Source organism: Lutra lutra, chromosome 16 (assembly GCF_902655055.1).
Source record: "Lutra lutra chromosome 16, mLutLut1.2, whole genome shotgun sequence".
NCBI classification, from domain to species: Eukaryota; Metazoa; Chordata; class Mammalia; order Carnivora; family Mustelidae; genus Lutra; species Lutra lutra.
In genome coordinates this window covers 46531691-46552517 of record NC_062293.1, presented here as the reverse complement: position 1 = coordinate 46552517, position 20827 = coordinate 46531691, and the positions used below count along the sequence as shown (strand labels likewise).

General features: G+C 39.3%; 1 protein-coding gene across 1 annotated transcript in view; it reads right to left on the bottom strand.

Annotated features, from left to right (window-relative positions):
* Positions 1-20827, bottom strand: part of PAFAH1B1 (platelet activating factor acetylhydrolase 1b regulatory subunit 1) — a 98615-nt gene that overhangs the window by 35740 nt on the left and 42048 nt on the right. The window contains 1 exon segment of the mRNA XM_047706834.1: positions 19095-19315. Coding sequence (XP_047562790.1) covers positions 19095-19126 — 32 coding nt within the window. The 5' untranslated portion in view covers positions 19127-19315.

Here is a 20827-nt window from a genome sequence, read left to right as displayed (position 1 = left end):
CTGCCTCTCTGCCTACTTGTGATCTCTCTTTGTCAAATAAATAAATAAAATCTTAAAAAAAAAAAAAAAAAGTCAGTGATGTCAACAAAAGATGGAGATTTTGCCTCAATTCCTCAATACAACTTTCAAGACATTTTCTCGGGGCACCTGGGTGGCTCAGTGGGTTAATGCCTCTGCTTTCGGCTCAGGTCCTGATCTCAGGGTCCTGGGATCGAGCCCCGCATCAGGCTTTCTGCTCAGCAGGGAGCCTGCTTCCTCCCCTCTCTCTGCCTGCCTCTCTGCCTACTTGTGATCTCTGTCAAATAAATAAATAAAAGCTTAAAAAAAAAAAGACATTTTCTCCACTTTTTTCTGGCTTTAATATAAAGTTTACAGTAATTTTTAAAGATATTTATTTTACTTAACTATGAGATGCACTTAGAATGTATTTCTGTGAGAAATTACTTTGCATACTTAAGAAACCCATAAAGAAAGTCAGGTTCTGCAACAGGGACAGACAATATAGCTGTCATATATTGGGAAATTTGAAACATTTACATTTGTAAAATATAAAGCAAATTTTCACTACAGAACAAGGAAGAAAAATAAAAAAGGGAAGAGATGGGGAAAGGATGATGAGTGTCTGTTATATTCCCAGCTTCATACTACAGAATATAAAGGGAGGATTAGGTTATGGTGCCTTGTCTTCCAGGAATTTAGAAATCTAAGGAACAAAACCAAAGTTACCGAAATATGTGAAACCTAGTTAAAAAAAGAAATAAACAAGAGTAAATGAAGAATTTTTTATAAAGGTAAGATGTGAGCTGAGACTTTAAGGAAAAAGATAAAGCACCCATTATAAGGAGGAGAATCCAGGGGGAAAAGGAATGAGAATGGTTAAAAATGAAGATCTCAATGTATATTTAATCAAATCATTCAACATTCTTGATTTTTATTTATCTATTTATTTTTAAAATATTTATTTGACAGAGATCACAAGTAGGCAGAGAGGCAGGCAGAGAGAGGAAGGGAAGCAGGCTCCCTACTGAGCAGAGAGCCCGATGTGGGGCTCTATCCCAGGACCCTGGAATCATGACCTGAGCTGAAGGCAGAGGCTTTAACCCGCTGAGCCACCCAAGCGCCCCAACATTCTTGATTTTTAAGAAAAAAGACTGATTTACTTATTTGAGAGAGAGTGAGTGAGTGAGTGCAGGGGGGCCAGGCATAGGGAGAAGAGAGAAATCTTAGCAAACTCTGTGCTGAGGGGGGAGCTGGACATGGGGCTTGATCCTACAACACCAAGGTCATGGTCCCCAGCCAAAAGCAAGACTCTGGCACTTACCTTCTGTGCTACCTAGGCACCCCTCAACATTCTTGACTTTAAAACATTCCTTAACAATGGAAAGGTCTTCATAATATTGAACAAAGATATCTCATTATTATTATTTTTTAAAGATTTTATTTATTTATTTGACAGACAGAGATCACAAGTAGGCAGAGAGACCCACAGAGAGAGAGAGTAAGGGAAGCAGGATCCCTGATGCGGGGCTCGATCCCAGGACCCTGAGATCATGACCTGAGCTAAAGGTAGAGGCTTTAACCCACTGAGCCACTCAGGCGCCCCTCATTATTATTTTTTAGAAGAAATCTCTCAGGGGTGCCCGGGTGGCTCAGTCAGTTAAGCCTCTGACTCCTATTTCAGCTCAGGTCAGGATCTCAGGGATCGAGGCCTGCCTGCCATCACGCTTCACACAAGGGTGTGGAGCCTGCTTAAGACTCACTCTCTCGGGGCACCTGGGTGGCTCAGTGCATTAAAAGCCTCTGCCTTCAGCTCAGGTCATGATCCCAGGGTCCTGGGATCGAGCCCCACATCAGGCTCTCTGCTCAGCGGGAAGCCTGCTTCCTTCTTTCTCTCTGCCTACTTGTGATATCTCTCTCTGTGTCAAAAAAATAAATAAAATCTTTAAAAAAAAAAAAACCTCACTCTCTCCCTCTCCCTCCCTCCCTAAATAAAAAAATAAATGAGGGACGCCTGGGTGGCTCAGTTGGTTGGACGACTGCCTTCGGCTCAGGTCATGATCCTGGAGTCCCGGGATCGAGTCCCGCATCGGGCTCCCGGCTCCGCGGGGAGTCTGCTTCTCTCTCTGACCTTCTACTCGCTCATGCTCTCTCTCACTGTCTCTCTCTCAAATAAATAAATAAAATCTTAAAAAAAAAAAAATAAATGAATGAAAGAAATCTCAAGCCTTCAACCAGTAAATAGAATACTTAATGGCAAAACACTACAAATATTTGCACTGAAGTAAAAAACAAGGACAAGGATGCTTATAATCACTATTATTATTTTAAACAGTTCAAAAGTAATCCATCTAATAGCTATAAATACTGAAATGAGATTAAGATAATGAGAGAAATGGCTGAAAAGACAGGACAGAAGAAAATTATTAAGGACATGCAAGGCAAGAAAAGCCAGTTTAATGAAAGTGATATTTTAAAAAGACCTATTTATCAGAAGTATAGTGGAGGATTTAGATGGGAGTGCAACCAAAGGAAGATCATCATATAATAAGTCAAGCCCTAAAGAATAAGTGAAGATCCTTTAAAATCAGGTAATCATACACTGCATCATCATAAGCATCTCCAGAATTACCTTGCTAAATACAGGTTTCATTTGTTGATGGATCATAGTTTTTACCCTGCATCAAACAGGAAGACTGTCAATAATCTACAATACTGCTAATAATGGACTTAAATTTTTAGAGTCAGAATGGGTCAAGTCCTGGGGCGCCTGAGTGGCTCAGTCCTTACAAAGCGTCTGCTTTCGGCCCAGGTCATGACCCCAGAGTCCTGGGACTGAGCTCTGCATCAGCTCCCTGTTCAGCGGAAAGCTTGCTTTTCCTGCTCCCACTCCCCCTGCTTATGTTCCCTCTCTATCAAAGAAATTTTAAAAATCTTAAAAAAAAAAAAATGGATCAAGTCCTAATACATGGCTGTCATTCCACCGCTGCCTGATCATTTACTTGTCCCTTGTCCCCTTGCCTCATTTCCCAATTATCTAATTGTATTCCTTGGGTTGACCTCCAACCTCATACAAGAAATAGGAGCTACTCAGTATATAACTTCCTCAACTTACTTATTTGTGGCACTGCCTTTCTCTCCTACAATGTTTCTTTTTCTAATACACAGAATAAGACCAACAAATCTTTCAGTGAAATAAAATGTGATATATAAGCACAATAAAAGGACTTTGTATGAGTTCTAAGGAAATTCAACAATTTTAGTCTCGATGACTGTATCTTTTTTTTTTCAAGATTTTATTTATTTATTTGAGAGAGAGAAAGAGAGAAAGAGAGAGTGACCAGGAGGGAGAGGTAGAGAGAATCTGAAGCAGACTCTGTGCTGAGCAGAGAGCCCAACATGGAGCTTGATCCTACAATCATGAGACCCTGACCCGACCTGAGCCAAAACCAGAGTCAGATGCCTAACTGACTGAGCCACCCTGGTGCCCCTTGCTTATCTTTAGGGTTGCTCACACTTCATTTTTGTTAACAAATGTTGGAATATATTTTTTGAAACAATCAACAATTTCATAATTTTTGTTTAAATTCACAAATGAAGTATATGTTTTAGTTTATTGGCTTACTGTTTTGACAAATCTAACATGAACAAAAGGGAAAAAATACCAGTATTCCTACATTATAGGGTGGCAATACTTCTTATTGGAATGATCAGAATATGATGCATTCTACCAAATGAAATATTTCAATTAAAAATCAATTTTCGGGGTGCCTGGGTGGCTCAGTTGGAAAAGTGACTGCCTTCTGCTCAGGTCATGATCCTGGAGTCCAGGACCAAGTCCCGCATCAGGCTCCCTGCTCAGCAGGAAGTCTCCTTCTCCCCCTCCCCATGCTCTCTCTCTCAAATAAATAAATAAATAAATAAAATCCTTAACAAAAAATAAAATAAAAATCAATTTTCAAAAAATAAAAGGACTGGGACACTTGGGTAACTCAGTTTATTACGAGTCCAACTCCTAAGAGTCCAACTCCTAATTCTGACTCAGGTCATGGTTTCAGAGTGGTGGGATTGAACCCTGTAGGGGTAGTGTCCTTGTCCCTCTCCCTCCCCCTGCTTGTACTCTCTCTGTTTCAAATCAATCAATCAATCAATCAAATCTTTAAAAAAAAAAAAAACCTATTCAAAAAATTAGGAGATTAGGGGGTGCCTAGATGGCTCAGTTGGTTAGCGTCTACCTTTGGCTCAGGTCATGATCTCCTCCTTGGGCCTTGGGATGAAGCCCCACATGGGGCTCCAAGCTCAGCAGGGAGTCTAGTCTGCTTCTCCCTCTCCCCCTGTGTTTCCCCGTTTGTGCTCTCTCTGCTTCTTTCTAATGAATAAAATCTTTAAAAAAATAAAGTAATAAAAATACTAAACATAATACAAACAGAATACTTAAATTTCCCTTTGAAGACTCAGAAGCTTATAATATTTTACAGCAAGGCAATAATTAGAATCTTTAGTGATCATTTTATAGGATGTGATAACACAGGCAATATGGTTATAAGCTCCACGATTATCAACTTTTTGAAGTTTAAAAAGCAGCAGATTCTCAAAGCATAAGCAGGTAAAAGCAATAGTTTACTGTTAAAACTAAAGTTAAAACATTAACTAGTTTATGTTTAAATATACAGCTGACCCTCTAAACAAGGGATTTTGAATTGTGTAAATTTACATATATTGTGGGATTTTTTTCCCCCAATATATACAGTACAGTCCTGTAAATATATTTTCTCTTCCTTGTGATTTTTTTTCCTTCCCTCCCTCCCTCCCTTCCTTCCTTTTCTTTCTTTCAGAAAGAGAGAAAGAACTCACAAGCAGGGAAGGGGGAGAGAGGGAACCCAATCAGCCTTCCACCCAGCAGACTCCGACTTAGGGCTCAATTTCACAACCCTGAGATCAAGAGTCAGACACCCAAATGACTGAGCCACCCAGGTGCCCCTCCTTACGAATTTCTTAGTAACATTCTCCTCTAAGTTTACTTTATTGTAAGATACAGTATTTAATACACGCAACATACAAAGTACGTGTTAACCAACTGTTATCAGTAAGGCTGCTGTTTAACAGCAGTTAGGTTTTGGGAGGAGTCAAAGGTTACATGTTGATTTTCAACTAAGCAAAGGGTCAGAACCCCAACCGTCACATTGTTCAAGGGTCAACTGTATTTACTTTAAAGTTGATGAAAATATATAGCTATTTTTACAAATATAAAGACCTGAAATTGAGAGGATATGAATTACAGTCACAGTCTTATTTCAGTCCCAGCATTCATTATTTTGCTTTTGTTGCCTAGTATGAAGAAAATTCTAATTCACAAAGATTAAGTAGTACAAACTGGATTTAAAGAAGTTAAATGCAGTCTCAGAGTATTCTTCAATTAAACTGAACCAAAAGATTTTATTTTTTAATATTTTATTTATTTATTTGACAGAGAGAGATCACAAATAGGCAGAGAGGCAGGCAGAGAAGAGTGGGGGAAGCAGGCTCCCCACTGAGCAGAGAACCCGATGTGGGGCTCCATCCAAGGACCCTAGGATCATGACCTGAGCCAAAGGCAGAGGCTTTAATCCACTGAACCACCCAGGCACCCCTGAACCAAAAGATTTTAAAAGGAATGGGAAATAACTTTGAAAACTGAACCACTAACAAGATCTAAACATTGCTCTCATTCCTATCATAGATCCTAAAGCCAGACAAGAAGTGCTCAAAACTTTAAACCCTAAAACTACCAGTAATAGGGGGCGCCTGGGTGGCTCAGTGGGTTAAGCCGCTGCCTTCAGCTCAGGTCATGATCTCAGGGTCCTGGGATCGAGTCCCACATCGGGCTCTCTGCTCAGCGGGAAGCCTGCTTCCCTCTCTCTCTCTCTCTCTGCCTTCCTCTCCGTCTACTTGTGATCTCTCTCTGTCAAATAAATAAATAAAATCTTTAAAAAAAAAAAAAAAAACTACCAGTAATAGGATACTGCCATGATGCAAACTGTTGTGCCTACACTTGTCTTCACAACTATTTCCAACATGATGACAATGTGCACCTGTGCCAGAGCCTTGTCTGGCATCTAACTCAATTCCATGAACATGTGTAGCTGTAGTGTATTTTTTTTAAGATTTTTATTTATTTATTTATTTGACAGACATAGATCACAAGTAGGCAGAGAGGCAGGCAGAGAGAGAGAGGAGGAAGCAGGCTCTCTGCTGAGGAGAGAGCCCAATGCGGGACTCGATCCCAGGACCCTGAGATCATGACCTGAGCCGCAGGCAGCAGCTTAACCCACTGAGCGACCCAGGCACCCCGCTGTAGTGTATTCTCATGTACAATTTTATATGTACAGGTAAGGGTGTATCTTTACTTTTTTTAAGGACCAGGGCAGAACAACATTCAAATATAAATATAAATATAAATAACATTCAAATATATGCACAGGAGAAAATTGAACACCTCAATTAACAGCAGAGGTTACTTTTTAAAAGCAAAATACAGCTTAAAAATACATTATAGACATGAAAGGACAGGGAGGAACCTCAGATGCATCACCAAATCAAAGTCATTCTGAAAAGGCTATATACGGGGCGCCTGGGTGGCTCAGTGGGTGAAAAGGCTATATACGAGTCCAACTTTATGGAGATGGCAAATTATGTAGACAGTAAAAAGATTAGTTGTTGCCAAGGGATGGACAAATAGGTGAAGCATTGGGGTTTTTAGGGCTGTGAAGCTATATATAGGTAAAGTAGAACTGAAGAGAAGGGTAAAGAATTAGTTTTAATGTGTTGGCCAAAATTAACTAACAGAGATAAACACAATAAATTATCTAAAAAGGGTTTCAGGGGCACCTGGGCGGCTCAGTGGTTTAAAGCCTCTGCCTTCAGCTCAGGTCATGATCGTGGGGTCCTGGGATCTAGTCCCACATTGGGCTCTCTGCTCTGCTGGGAGCCTGCTTCCTACGCGCACGGTCTCTCTCTCTCTCTCTCTGCCTGCCTCTCTGCCACTTGTGATCGCTGTGAAATAAATAAAATCTTTTAAAAAAAATTAAAAAGGAGACTTATTTATAAATAAATAAATAAAAATAAAAAGGGTTTTCACATCACTTTAGGAAGGTTGCCAGCTCAGCTGAAGAGGATCTGGAAAGTTGAGAGGCAACATGCCCCAGGGCATGGGACTGTAATAATATGATAGAAAGGTGTTCTAAGACAACACATTTAGTTTCAAGCTATCCCAGCTCATTCTTTCCAACAAACAGAACTATCCTCAAAGATGACTAAAAAGAAGGAAGGATGCAACACAGAACTCATGAATATTTTCTTAAGAGAAGGGGGAAAAGTATGTGTGGCTGACTTGGTAGAGCACGCAACAACTGATCTCAAGGTTGTAAATTCAAGCCCCATACTGGGTGTAGAGATTACTTAAAATCTTAAAAAAAAAAAAAAAAAAAAAAAGTGAGAGAGAGAGAAGGGGAAAAGTAATAAAGCAAATAAACCAGAGGAAAGAATGCTTCAGAGAGGAAGAAAAATCCCAGGAAGAAATGGAAAATTAAATAACTCCATACTCTCAAAAAAACGAAATCTATGGTAACATAAAACTAAAAACAAAAAAGATATGATACGATATAATCAAATAGAGTAAAACATTTCTTTTTTTTTTTTTAAGATTTTATATATTTATTTGGCAGAGAGCACAAGTAGGCAGAGAGGCAGGCGGGGGGGGGGGGGGGGAGCAGGCTCCCTGCTGAGCAGAGAGCCCGATTCGGGGCTCGATCCCAGGACTCTGAGATCATGACCTGAGCCCAAAGCAGAGGCTTAACCCACTGAGCCACCCAGGTGCCCCAAGAAAACATTTCTAAAATAAAAAATAAAATTAAGCTTGGTGAATATGAAGATAGGTGGGAAAAAACCACTTTGGATACATAGGCAGAAAAGTAAAGAGGAATATCAAGCTGACCTAAAACATGACCGCAACTTGTTATCTGTACTTCCTTTGTTTAAAAGAAAATTCACTAAAATTTTACTTTTTCCTTTTTTTAAGATTTTTTTTATTTATTTGACAGAGATCACAAGTAGGCAGAGAAGCAGACAGTGGGGGAGGGGGAAGCAGGCCCCAGCCAAACGGAGAGCCTGATGTGGGGCTTGATCCCAAGACCCTGAGATCATCATGACCTGAGCCGAAGACAGAGGCTTAACCCACTGAGCCATCCAGGCACCCCTAAAATATTATTCTTATTACACAAAAAATAATAAGTATTGCCTTATAAAATATTCAAACAATACTGTCACAAATCTTTGTTCCACTCTATCCAAATCTTATTCTTCTCTTCACCGGCAACCACTGTTAACAGATATAAAGGCACAGAAGAAACATACAGTTGGGTGTGCGTATTTGAGGGGGTGTTCAATATAAATGTATCAGAGTATGTTATTTAGCAAGCTATTTCACTCGACAATAGATTTTAAAGCTCTCTGCTTATAAACATTAATATACTACATTCCTAAACTGCTATAAGGTATCCCACAGATTGGAAGTACTATACACACACCCACACACACACATTTATTTATTTTAAAATTTCATTTATTCACCTGAGAGAGAGCAAGAGTGAGAGAAATCACATAGGGAGAGGAAGTGGTAGAAGGAGACTCCCTGCTGAGTGTGGAGCTCAACACAGGGCTCAATCCCAGAACCCCAAGATCACGACCTGAGCCTAAGACAGACGTCTAACTGACTGAGCCACCCAGGCGCCTGAATGCACCGTATTTAACATACTCTGACAGATCAACATTTTAGGTTGTTAACAGTTTCTTAGGACAAACAACAATGCAACAAACCTCCTTTTACATAGCTATCGCCTAGAAAAATACTTGCACATGTGCTAAAAAAGCTCCTTATAAATAAAACCTTAAATCAAAGGACATCTTTAAAAGATATTGTTAAAATGACCTTTAAAGAAATTATAACAATGTATACATTCCCACCACCAGTGTCTGAAAGAACCCAGTTCCCCACATCCTTGCGGGCGAAAGCTGTCTATGATCAGAATTTTTTCATTTCGTTCAACTGCCTGAAGAACAAACTGTCGTTTTGTTTACACATCTTAAACATTAGTTCACATGTTTACCGGCCAATTTTAAATGTTTTGTTTGTTAATGGCCTTAGTATTATCTTTATCTCATTTTTCTACTGGCTGTGATGATTTTTTATCAATTTTTATGATTTCTTTATATATTCTAGATGCTATTTCATTGTTACATATGTTGCAACAAGTATTCTCAGCTGGATCACTTTATTATTATTATTTATTATTTTAAGTCTTTTTTCATATGAAAATTTTATATTCTGATATAGTCACACGTATCCATTTTTCTTTTAGTTTCCATATTTGGAATCTGTACAAAGTCCTTTCCTATCAAAGGCTGTATTTTTTCCTACTACTTTGACATTGTTACTTTGTATGTGCTTAACATTTGGGCTTTTACTTCATTTGAATTCAAATTTATTTTATTTAGTGCAAACTATGGTAGTGATACTATTTGCTGAACACTACATCTTTTTCTTATTGCTCTATCTTTCAGCATTTTCTTCTTCCAGAAGAATTTCAGAATTAAGCTGGTCAAATTCATGCAAAATTCTGTTTGGATTTTAATTGGGACTGTATTTAATTTTATTAATAATTTGGGAGCTCTGACAATTTTCCATTATTAACTTCCTTTTTCTACCAGAAACAGGGCAAAGAAATCTTTTTTACAACATTATCCAGTAACAAAAACAATTCACTTTTGTATGCCATCTTATTTCTGGACAATATACTAAACCCAGTAATTTTAACTATTGATTCTCTTTCTTTTCTTCTTTTAAATTTTTTAAATGATTTTATTTATTTACTTGATTGAGAGAGAGATCACCAAGTAGGCAGAGAGGCAGGCAGAAAGAGAGGGGGAAGCAAGCTCCCAGCTGAGCAGAGAGCCAGATGTGGGGTTGAGCCGAAAGCAGAGGCTTAACCTACTGAGCCACCCAGGTGCCCCTTTCTCTTCTTTTTTAAGATTTTATTTATTTAGGGGCACCTGGGTGGCTCAGTGGGTTAAGGCCTCTGCCTTCCGCTCAGGTCATGATCCCAGGGTCCTGGAATCGAGCCCCGAGTAGGGCTCTCTGCTCGGTGGGGAGCCTGCTTCCTCCTCTCTCTCTCTGCCTGCCTCTCTGCCTACTTGTGGTCTGTCAAATAAATAAATAAAAATCTTAAAAAAAAAAAAGATTTTATTTATTGATTTGAGAGAGAGAGCACCACGGCGGGGGGCAGAAGGAGAGGGAAAAGCAGACTCCCACTGAGCAGGGAGTCTGACACAGGGACTGATCCTGGGACCGGGGATCATGACCTGAGCTGAAGGGCAGACTCTTAACCAACTGAGACACTTAAGTGCCCCTCCACCGCTTTGATTTTCTATATAGATGTTAGCACCTACAAATAAGTTTGCTTTCTTCCTTTCCAATAGTTCTATCTAGTTCTTTCTATTGCCTTACTGCATTGGTTAGAATGTAAAATCTAATGGCAGCAGAAACATGGGAACTCTGAACCTGTTTTTATTCCTTGGGAATGTACTTACTACCTCCAACATTTGTTGTAAATTTCAGGCAGAGTGCCTCAATCAAATTAAGAAAATATACCCTTTCTCATTTTCCAAGAAAAAACAGTATTTTAAAAATATTTTAAGTAATCTCTATACGAAATGTGGGGCCTGAGCTTACAACCCTGAAATCAAGAGTCACTTGCTCTACTGAGCCAGTCAAGCAGCCCTTTAAGAAATTTTTAACAATCTTGGGGCACTTAGCTCAGTCTGTTAAGAGTCTCTTTTTTTTTTTTTTAAGATTTTATTTATTTATATGACAGAGAGAGAGAGATCAAAAGTAGGCAGAGAGGCAGGCAGAGAGAGGGAAGCAGGCTCCCCGTCAAGCAGAGACCCCGATGCGGGGCTCGATCCCAGGACCCTGGGATCATGACCTGAGCTGAAGGCAGAGGCCTTAACCCACGGAGCCACCCAGGCGCCCTAAGAGTCTGACTCTTGATCTCAGCTCAAGTCTTGATCTCAGGGCTGCTTCACACTCAATGTGGAGCCTACATAAACAGAACCAAAAAAAATTAACAATTAAAAGTGGGTATTAAAATTATTTCTGGGGGTTGGGTGAGCCCGGTGGTGGTTATTGAGGAGGACACGTTATTGCATGGAGCACTGGGTGTTCTATGTAAAAAATGAATTTTGGCTGGGGCGCCTGGGTGGCTCAGTGGGTTAAAGCCTCTGCCTTTGGCTTAGGTCATGATCCCAGGGTCCTGGCATGGAGCCCAGCACTGGGCTCTCTCCTCAGCGGGGAGCCTGACCCCCCCCCCACTCTCTGCCTGCCTCTCTGCCTACTTGTGATCTCTGTCCGTCAAATGAATAAATAAAATTTTTTTTAAAAGATTTTATTTATTTATTTGACAGAGAGATCACAAGCAGGCAGAGAGGCAGGCAGAGAGAGAGGAGGAAGCAGGCTCCCCGCTGAGCAGAGAGCCCGACGCGGGGCTCGATCCCAGGACTCTGAGATCATGACCTGAGCCGAAGGCAGTGGCTTAACCCACTGAGCCACCCAGGCGCCCCATAAAATCTTAAAAAAAAAAAAAAACAAAAAAAAAACCCAACAATGAATTTTGGAATACTACACCAAAAATTAATGATGTATGGTGACTAACACAACACAGTAAAATTAAAAAAAAGTTTCTGTATCTTTAGGACTGATATGAGTTTTCTATTATTAATATATTAATTACATTAATAAGTATCTTAATGTTGGAAACTTGTGTTCTTGGGATATATCATACTTGGCCATATGAACTTTTTCATATGCTACTAAATTCAATGGTCATTTAGTATCTTTTATTATCTGAGTTCATGTAAAAAATTAACCTGTAATGTTTATTTTTTTCCCCTTGCCTAGTGCTACTAAAGGGGCTATTCTAGCCTCAGAAAATGAGCTCTTAAGTTTTCCATCTTTTGGAGTACCTGGGTGGCTCAGACATTAGGCGTCTGCCTTCAGCTCAGGTCATGACCCCAGGGTCCTGCATCTGGCTCCCTGCTCAGCAGGAAGCCTGCTTCTTCCTCTCCCACTCCCCCTGCTTGTATTCCCTCTCTTACTCTGTTTCTCCCTGTCAAATAAAAAAATAAAATCTTTAAAAAAAAAAGTTTTCCCCCTTTTTCTATGTTGTGGAACGCAATATAATCTGGAAAGTTACTGGTCCTTAAAGACTCAACAGAATTAAGAGTCTAGGCTTAGAAACCATCTGGACTTGATGTCTCTAACTATATTTAAAATTTCCTCTACAGGGGCTCCTGGGTGGCTCAGTTGGTTAAGCAACTTCCTTCTGCTCAGATCATGATCCTGGAGTCTGGGATCAAGTCTCACATGAGGCTCTCTGATCAACAGAGAGTGTTTCTCCCACTGTCCTCTCTCCTCTCATACTCTCTCATTCTCTCTCTCAAATAAGTAAAATAAAATAAAAAATTTCCTCTATAGTAACCTATTCAAGTTATTTACTTTCTGAACCAATTTTATCACATATATATTCCTAGAAAATCACCTGGTTATTCAGATTTTCTAATTTAATAGGCTAGAACATTTTCATAATTTTGAAAATCACCTCTAGTTCATTTTATGTCTCCTTTCTCATTACTGTATTATTCATCTGTGTCTATTCTCTTTATTCATCAGTTTTTTTAATGGTCTTTCTTAAAAGCTAGTTTTTAATTTTGCTAATAATCAAGTTTACCAGGTTATATTTTCTATTTTATTAATTTCTGCTTTTTAAAAAATTCTTTCTCTTTGTTTTCTTTGGGCTTATTTAATTGTTCTTATTTTTTTTAAAGATTTTTTAAAATTTATTTATTTGACAGAAATCACAAGTAGGCAGAGAGGCAGACAGAGAGAGAGGAGGAAGCAGGCTCCCCGCTGAGCAGAAAGCCTGATTCGGGGCTCGAACCCAGGACCTGGGATCATGACCTGAGCTGAAGGCAGCGGCTTAACCCACTGAGCCACCCAGGCGCCCCCTGAGCCACCCAGGCGCCCCTAATTGTTCTTATTATTTTTTTAAAAAGATTTATTTGTCTTAGAGAGAGAGCAAGCACAAGTGGGGGGAGGGGCAGAAGGAGAAAGAGAATTCCCAGCAGACTGGTCACTGAAAGCAGAGCCCAAAGAAGTGGGGGTTCAATCTCACAAACCTCTGATCATGAGCCAAACTCAAAAGTTGGTCACTTAACCAACTGAGCCACCTAGGCACCCCTGTTGTTCTTATTCTTGAATTGAATGTATAGCTCATTTCTTTTTTTTTTTTTTTAAGATTTTATTTATTTATTTGACAGAGAGAAATCACAAGTAGGCAGAGAGGCAGGCAGAGAGAGAGGAGGAAGCAGGCTCCCTGCTGAGCAGAAAGCCCGATGCGGGGCTCGAACCCAGGACCTGGGATCATGACCTGAGCCGAAGGCAGCGGCTTAACCCACTGAGCCACCCAGGCGCCCCTGTATAGCTCATTTCTGACCTTTGTTTTTTTATTTATTTATTTCAGAGATTTTATTTATTTATTTGACAGACAGAGATCACAAGTAGGTAGAGAGGCAGGCAGAGAGAGGGGGGGAAACAGGCTCCCTGTGGAGCAGAGAACCTGATGGGAGGCTCGATGCCAGGACCCTGGGATCATGACCTGAGCCAAAGGCAGAGGCTTTAACCCACTGAGCCACCCAGGTACCACCTGACCTTTGGGTTTTGTTTGTTTTTTTTTTTAAGATTTTATTTATTTATTTGACAGAGAGAGATCACAAGCAGACAGAGAGGCAGGCAGAGGGAGAGGGGGAAGCAGGCTCCCTGCTGAGCAGAGAGCCGGATTCGGGGCTTGATCCCAGGACCCTGAGATCATAACCAGAGTTGAAGGCAGAGGCTCAACCCACTGAGCCACCCAGGCGCCACCCCCGACCCCAACCTTTGGTTTTTCTTTTTGTTTTAAAGATTTTATTTATTTATTTGACAGAGAGAGACACAGTGAGAGAGGGAACACAGGCAAGGGGAGTGGGAGAAGGAGAAGCAGGCTCCCCGTAGGGCAGGGAGCCCGATGTGGGGCTGGATCCCAGGACCCTGGGATTATGACCTGACCGAAGGCAGATGCTTAACGACTGAGCCACCCAGGTGCCCCCCGACCTTTGGATTTTTAAAAGACTCATTAGACAATCTAACTTTATGTACACTGGTTTTTATCCTAAGTAACCTCATTATTATTTATTTCGTTTCCTAAGTTTCATTTTGTTTTCTTAACTCCAAAACATTTAGAAGTACATTTTTATTTTTTACTGTATTTTGAAGATTTTATTTATTTGAAAGGGAGGGAGGGGGAGAGAAAGAGAACAGGCAGGGGAGGGGCAGAGGGAGAGGGAGAAGCAGATTCCCCATTGAGCAGGGAACCCAATCTGGGTCTCAATCCCAGGACCCTGAGATCATGATCTGAGGCAAAGGTCGACACTTAACTGAGTGACCCAGGCACCTCTAGAAGTACATTTTTATTTTATTTTTTTTTAAGATTTTATTTATTTGACAGACAGATCACAAGTAGGCAGAGAGGCAGGCAGAGAGAGACTGAGAAGCAGGCTCCCCGCTGAGCAGAGAGCCCGATGCGGGACTCGATCCTAGGACCCTGGGATCATGACCTGAGCCGAAGGCAGCGGCTTTCACCCACTGAGCCACCCAGGCGCCCCAGAAGTACATTTTTAAATGTTGACATGGATAGGTTTCTCTTAGCTCTCCTTTTGCCATATTAATTTTTATATTAATTTTATATTAATTTTGGTAATAGAATTGTAATAAATTTAATGAACAGTGAACTTAAAATTGGGAAACTCGTCCTGCCTCTATTACTAGTCATGAAATTGGTCATCTTAATTTTTCCCATCCTCAATTTATCTGTAAAATAAAGATATCAGTCATATTCACATAAATGAATTTGTTATTACTCAATATTTGTATGCCACAGCAAAGTAAAAACAAAGAAGGCAGGCAATATACATTTGCTGAGCTGAATCATACTTAGTAGTACTGCTCAAATGATGGGTGTCCAGTATGTCAAAATTCATTGCATTTCAACCCCAAAACACCTCAAAGTATTTTACAAGCTAAATATTTTAAGTATTTTAAAAGCTTACTTAAAGCTTACTTTTTATTTTAAAGCTTAAATATTTTAAGTATTTTAAAAACTAAATATCCAACATTCTAGAAATGCTAAAATGTTGCAAAGGCAAGATTAAGTGCCAAAATGTATCTTACTTGTAAGAGGTACATAAACATTTGTTTCTTCCTCTCAGTAAATACATATTCATATTATTTTCAAAAATGGGAGAAAAAGCAAAAAACATCATTTTATCTCCTTACTAAAAACTCCCAAGATTTTTTTTTAAAGATTTATTTATTTATTTGACAGAGAGAGAGAGAGAGAGAAAGAAAAAGAGAGAGAGATAACACAAGTAGGCAGAGAGGCAGGCGGGGGGGGGGGGCAGGGGAGCAGGCTCCCCACTGAGCAGAGAGGCCGATAAGGGGCTTGATCCCAGGACCCTGAGATCTTGACCTGAGCTGAAGGCAGAGGCTTAAGCCACTGAGCCACCCAGGTGCCCAAATATCTTTTTTTTTTTAAAGATTTTATTTATTTATTCATGAGAGAGAGAGAGAAAGGTAGAGGCAGAGAGAGAAGCAGGCTCACCAAGGAGCAGGGAACCTCTGCTCAGCGGGGAGCCTGCTTTTCCCCCCCTCCCCCCACCTGCCTCTCTGCCCACTTGTGATCTTTCTCTGTCAAATAAATAAATAAAATCTTTAAAAAAATAAAATAAAATAAGTACCTGTAAATGTGTATGTGTATTAGTGGGCCTCAACTCAGGGAGATTTTGTACATGCCCCATCCCAAGGAGAGCCAGCAATATCTGGAGACATTTTTTATTGTGGTATCTAGTGAGTAGAGGCCAGGGATGTTGCTAAACAACTGGCAGTGTATAGGACAGATCCCACAGTAAAGAATTATTTAGCCCAAGATGTCAATAATGCCAAGACTGAGATAACCTTAGTATACATATGTACCAGAGCATCTGTAATGTTTATACGTACACATTTCTTGTTTCTGTCTACTTTAAGAGCCCAGAAGCAGACACCCCACAGCAATAAATACATTTAGTACCCATATCTTGATGTCTAATGCCATTCCCCACTAAAAGGCACCACGGCTTATTGCAGCAATGACTGATTCTAGGATTAAGGCAGGATGGGTACACATAAGCATGGACCACCTTGTTATGCTAGAAAGTAAGAAAGTGTCCACAAATAAGGCCATAAGTAAGAGCCAACTGAAGAGGCTCCCATGGGCCAGTCTGGAATAGTCAAACACCAAAAGTATAAGAAAAGTAATGAATGATAAAAACTATTGAAAATATGAGAACTTAGGAGTTCATACCAATAATGGAAAAAAAACAACTAAGAAGAAATGCAGAAAAGTCCCTTGATTACAGCAAAAGGCTGAGTGATAACTAGTAATATGGATTGAGTGGTTGTGTATGAAAATCACCACTCTGCAACCACTATAGTAAAGAATGGTTCAGGCAAGAATTATCAATGGATGTTAAACTTAGTGTGAAAATTTGATGGAAATAATGTTTTGCATAGGGGCACTTGGGTGGCTCAGTCAGTTAAGCAGCTATCTCTTTTTTTTTTTTTTAAGATTTTATTTATTTATTTCAGAGAGAGAGAGAGATCACAAGTAGGCAGGCAGAGGGAGGGGGAGGAAGCAGGCTCCCTGCTGAGCAGAGAGCGCCCTGCGGGGCTCAATTCCAGGACTCTGAGATCATGACCTGAGCAGAAGGCAGAGGCCCAACCCACTGAGCCACCCAGGCACCCCAAGTGGCTATCTCCTGATTTCAGCTCCCGTCATGATCTCAGGGTTGTGGGACTAAGCCCCACAACAGGCTCTGAGCTCAGTGAAGAGTCTGCTTGAGGTATTCTCCCTCTACCCACCACACTTGCTTGATTTCTCTCAAATAAATAAATACACCTTAAAAAAAATGTTTTGCATGGTCCTAAAATGTCTTTTTATGTGTTGAAAAGAAAATTAATGTAACTAGACAGTGGAGAAATCAGGCATCTTGACTTAGGGATCAAAATTAGCATCACCACTGAGAGGTAGATAAACATTATGTGTCTCTAGACATGATATCCTGCTAAGAATACAAATTGCTTACATAGTATTCTGGTCAAGAATACATAATCTGAATCTAATCATGAAGAAACATTTGACAGCTACAAAATGAGGAAGATACTATTAAATAAAACCCAAACCAACGACTATTCCTCAAAAATATTACTGTCCTAGGCATGCCTGGGTGGTACAAGGCTGACATACAACTTTTGGTTTTGGGTCAGGTTGTGATCTCAGAGTCCTGAGATGGAGCCCCATGTCAGGCTCTGCACAGAATCTGCTTTAAATTCTTCCTCCTCCCTCTTCCCCTCTCACTTGTGCTCTCTCTGTCCAAAATAGTAAACCCCCCGGGGCACCTGGGTGGCTCAGTGGGCTAAGTCTCTGCCTTGGGCTCAGGTCATGATCCCAGGGTCATGGGATCGAGCCCCACATCAGGCTCTCTACTCAGCAGGGAGCCTCCTTCCCCCCCTCTCTCTGCCTGCCTCTCTGCCTACTTGAGATCTCTGTCAAATAAATAAATAAAATCTTAAAAAAAAAAAAAAAAGTAAAGCCCCCATCGGGCAACATGCTCAGTGGGGAGTCTGCTGGAGATTCTCTCTCTCTCTCCCTCTCTGAAATAAAGAAATAAATCTTTATTTTATATTATTTATATTATATTTTATATATATATATAATATTTATATTATTATTATTATTTATTTTATATTATTTATTATATTATTATATTATATATTATTATATTATATTATATATTATTTTATTTATAACAAAGACTAAAGAGAAATGACAACTAAATACATTACGTAATCTTGTATGGACAGTGTACTAGAAAGGAGAGAGAGAGAGGAAAAAAAACCGAACAAACCAAGAACCCTGCAATGAAGGACATTATCAGGTCAACTGAAAAAATTGGAATATGTAAAGTAGATTCAATGTTAAATTTGCTGAACTGCCAACTGTCCTATGGTTTTATAGAAGAATATCCTTAAGATCTTTTGTATATGCAACTTATTCTGAAATGGTTCAGGAAAAAATACTGCAGGTACACACACACACACACACATACAGGTACAGAGTACAAATGATAAAGAAAATGGTACAAAGTGGTATAAAAATGTTACAAAACAGGTGAAGTGCATAAAATGTATATTAAGTATTCTTTGTACCAATCTTACAACTTACCTATAAATTTGAAACTATTCCCAAATAGTTTTGTAAAAAGCCACAGAAAATTTAAAAATCTAGAACATGAAGCTAAATTATTCCTCGTATTCCTTACCTACAAAAACAGAATGCTATAATATATGGGATGCTACAAGATACTATAAAATATCAGTGGTCAAATCATTTTATGCCTCTGTCATTAATGCATTTACATTAACTATTACGTTATCCACCTCATAAATTTCAAATCCTCTATCAGCCCCTGGATGATAAAGATAAAAAAATACAATAAGGCAAAGGAAAGGAATTAACAATAACAACATAAAGGCCTTCATTTTTCTAATACACACATTTTACACAAAAAAATTTAGAAGAACTCTGAATGATCTATTTTCCTACTGAACGTAATATATTTAAGACAAGCTCAGAGTAAAACTTATCCCAACTAACTTATTTGTTCTGCTTTAAATTTGTATACAATAAAGTCACAAGGATATAACACTATTTCAAAGATCCAGTTTTAAAATCAGACTAAACTGCCCAAAACAATATCTGAACACTTACAGTAATAGTTTTAATCTAAGAACAGCTCTCCCAAAGCTGTATTTTAATTTACTACTTTGTCTTTTATGAGAAGATTTTTTAAAAACCACACAAAACGGAGAAACTTACAGTTCATCTCGTTGTCTCTGGGACAGCACCATTTTGGCTGTAATATCAAGCTTCTTTGATATAGTGGTATGTCCCTCCTTTGGGAAATCAAAAAGCTTTGTGATCCCTGGATTGATAATTAAATATGCCACTAAGTGGCGTCCACAAAGGGGAAGACGATTCTTTTACAAGTGAATCCAACCAGTAATCAGGAGATAGTCAACAAATAAGGTTCATTCCACCTAAGGGAGGAGAGAGAGAGAGAGAAGGTAATTTCTATTACTTGCAGTATACTCTTTCAAAGAGGAGGATTACTTAATGCTAACATGAATTTAATATGTTTTCTGTTATAATCAATGCAATAATATTAGTATTTTTTAAACTACCTTATAGTTTTACTGAACCAAACAAAACAGTACTATTTTTAAATTTACCCATGCCCAACCATGTCACCTGCCAGAAAATATTGGTATCAATTTTATTAAATTTCAAATACTAACATATAATTTCTCTAGATTATAACTCTCCCTCAAAGTAAAAAAAGGAGGCAGGGCACCTGGCTAGTTCAGTTGGTGGTGGGTGCAACTCTTGATCTCAGGGTTGTGGGTTCAAGCCCAATGGTGGGTATAGAGATTACTTATAACTGAAATCTTTAAAATAAAGAAACACAGAAAAACCATAAATGAAGTAATTTTTTTTTTTTAAGATTTTATACATTTACTTGACAGAGAGACAGACAGTGAGAGAGGGAACACAAGCAGGAGGAGTGGGAAAGGGAGAAGCAGGCTTCCTGCTGGACAGGGATCCCGATGTGGGGCTGGATCCCAGGACCTGGACTGGGATCATGACTGAGCCGAAGGCAGAAGCTTAATGACTGAGCCACCCCGGTGCCCATGATATAATCTTCAAGACTGAATATAAGTGAGTAACAACCTCAGAATAGTTGATATTATGCAGATAAACTATTCACCAAACACTTAACCAATACATTTAATCAAGAAACAATTTCATGTTCTTTGAATTTATTTTGTGTTCTTTAGAAGCACTTGCTACCCTAGAGTCTATGTGTTCATACAGTAATCCAATCCTCTAAACCCGTTTTGGATAATATCATCCAGTATTTCAGAGCCCTTTCTTTATATTTTAACCCTGTAAAATCAATTTCTGTATAACATCTTAAAAGTACTGTCATCAGTCAATCAGAGTAAATTTAAGTAGAAGAAAAATAAAAAACTGGGGCACCTGGGTGGCTCAGTGGGTTGGGCCGCTGCCTTCGGCTCAGGTCATGATCTCAGGGTCCTGGGATCGAGTCCCACATCGGGCTCTCTGCTCAGCAGGGAGCCTGCTTCTCTCTCTCTGCCTGCCTCTCTGTCTACTTGTGATCTCTGTCTGTCAAATAAATAAATAAATAAATCTTTTAAAAAAATAAAAATAAAAATAAAAAACTATTTCTTAAAGAATTATTCTTCAAATCTCCTATTTTACAAAAAAATAAGTTTAGTTTGTCTTACCACACTGTACAAAACTAGCTAGATAGAATTTCCACTGTGTTTAGAAAATATATCTGAGATAGTCTTGCTTAAAATACAGACTACTGGTACATACAAAATTTTGTGGGCAGGGACACTTGAAAGAAACAGGAAATCATCCTCTAAATAAAATGAAATTAACGTCTAATGAAGGGCCTGTGGGGTCACCTATTAAGAGACACATCAGGGATAGAAGAGACAAAGACTATTGAATCACTTTTTGTG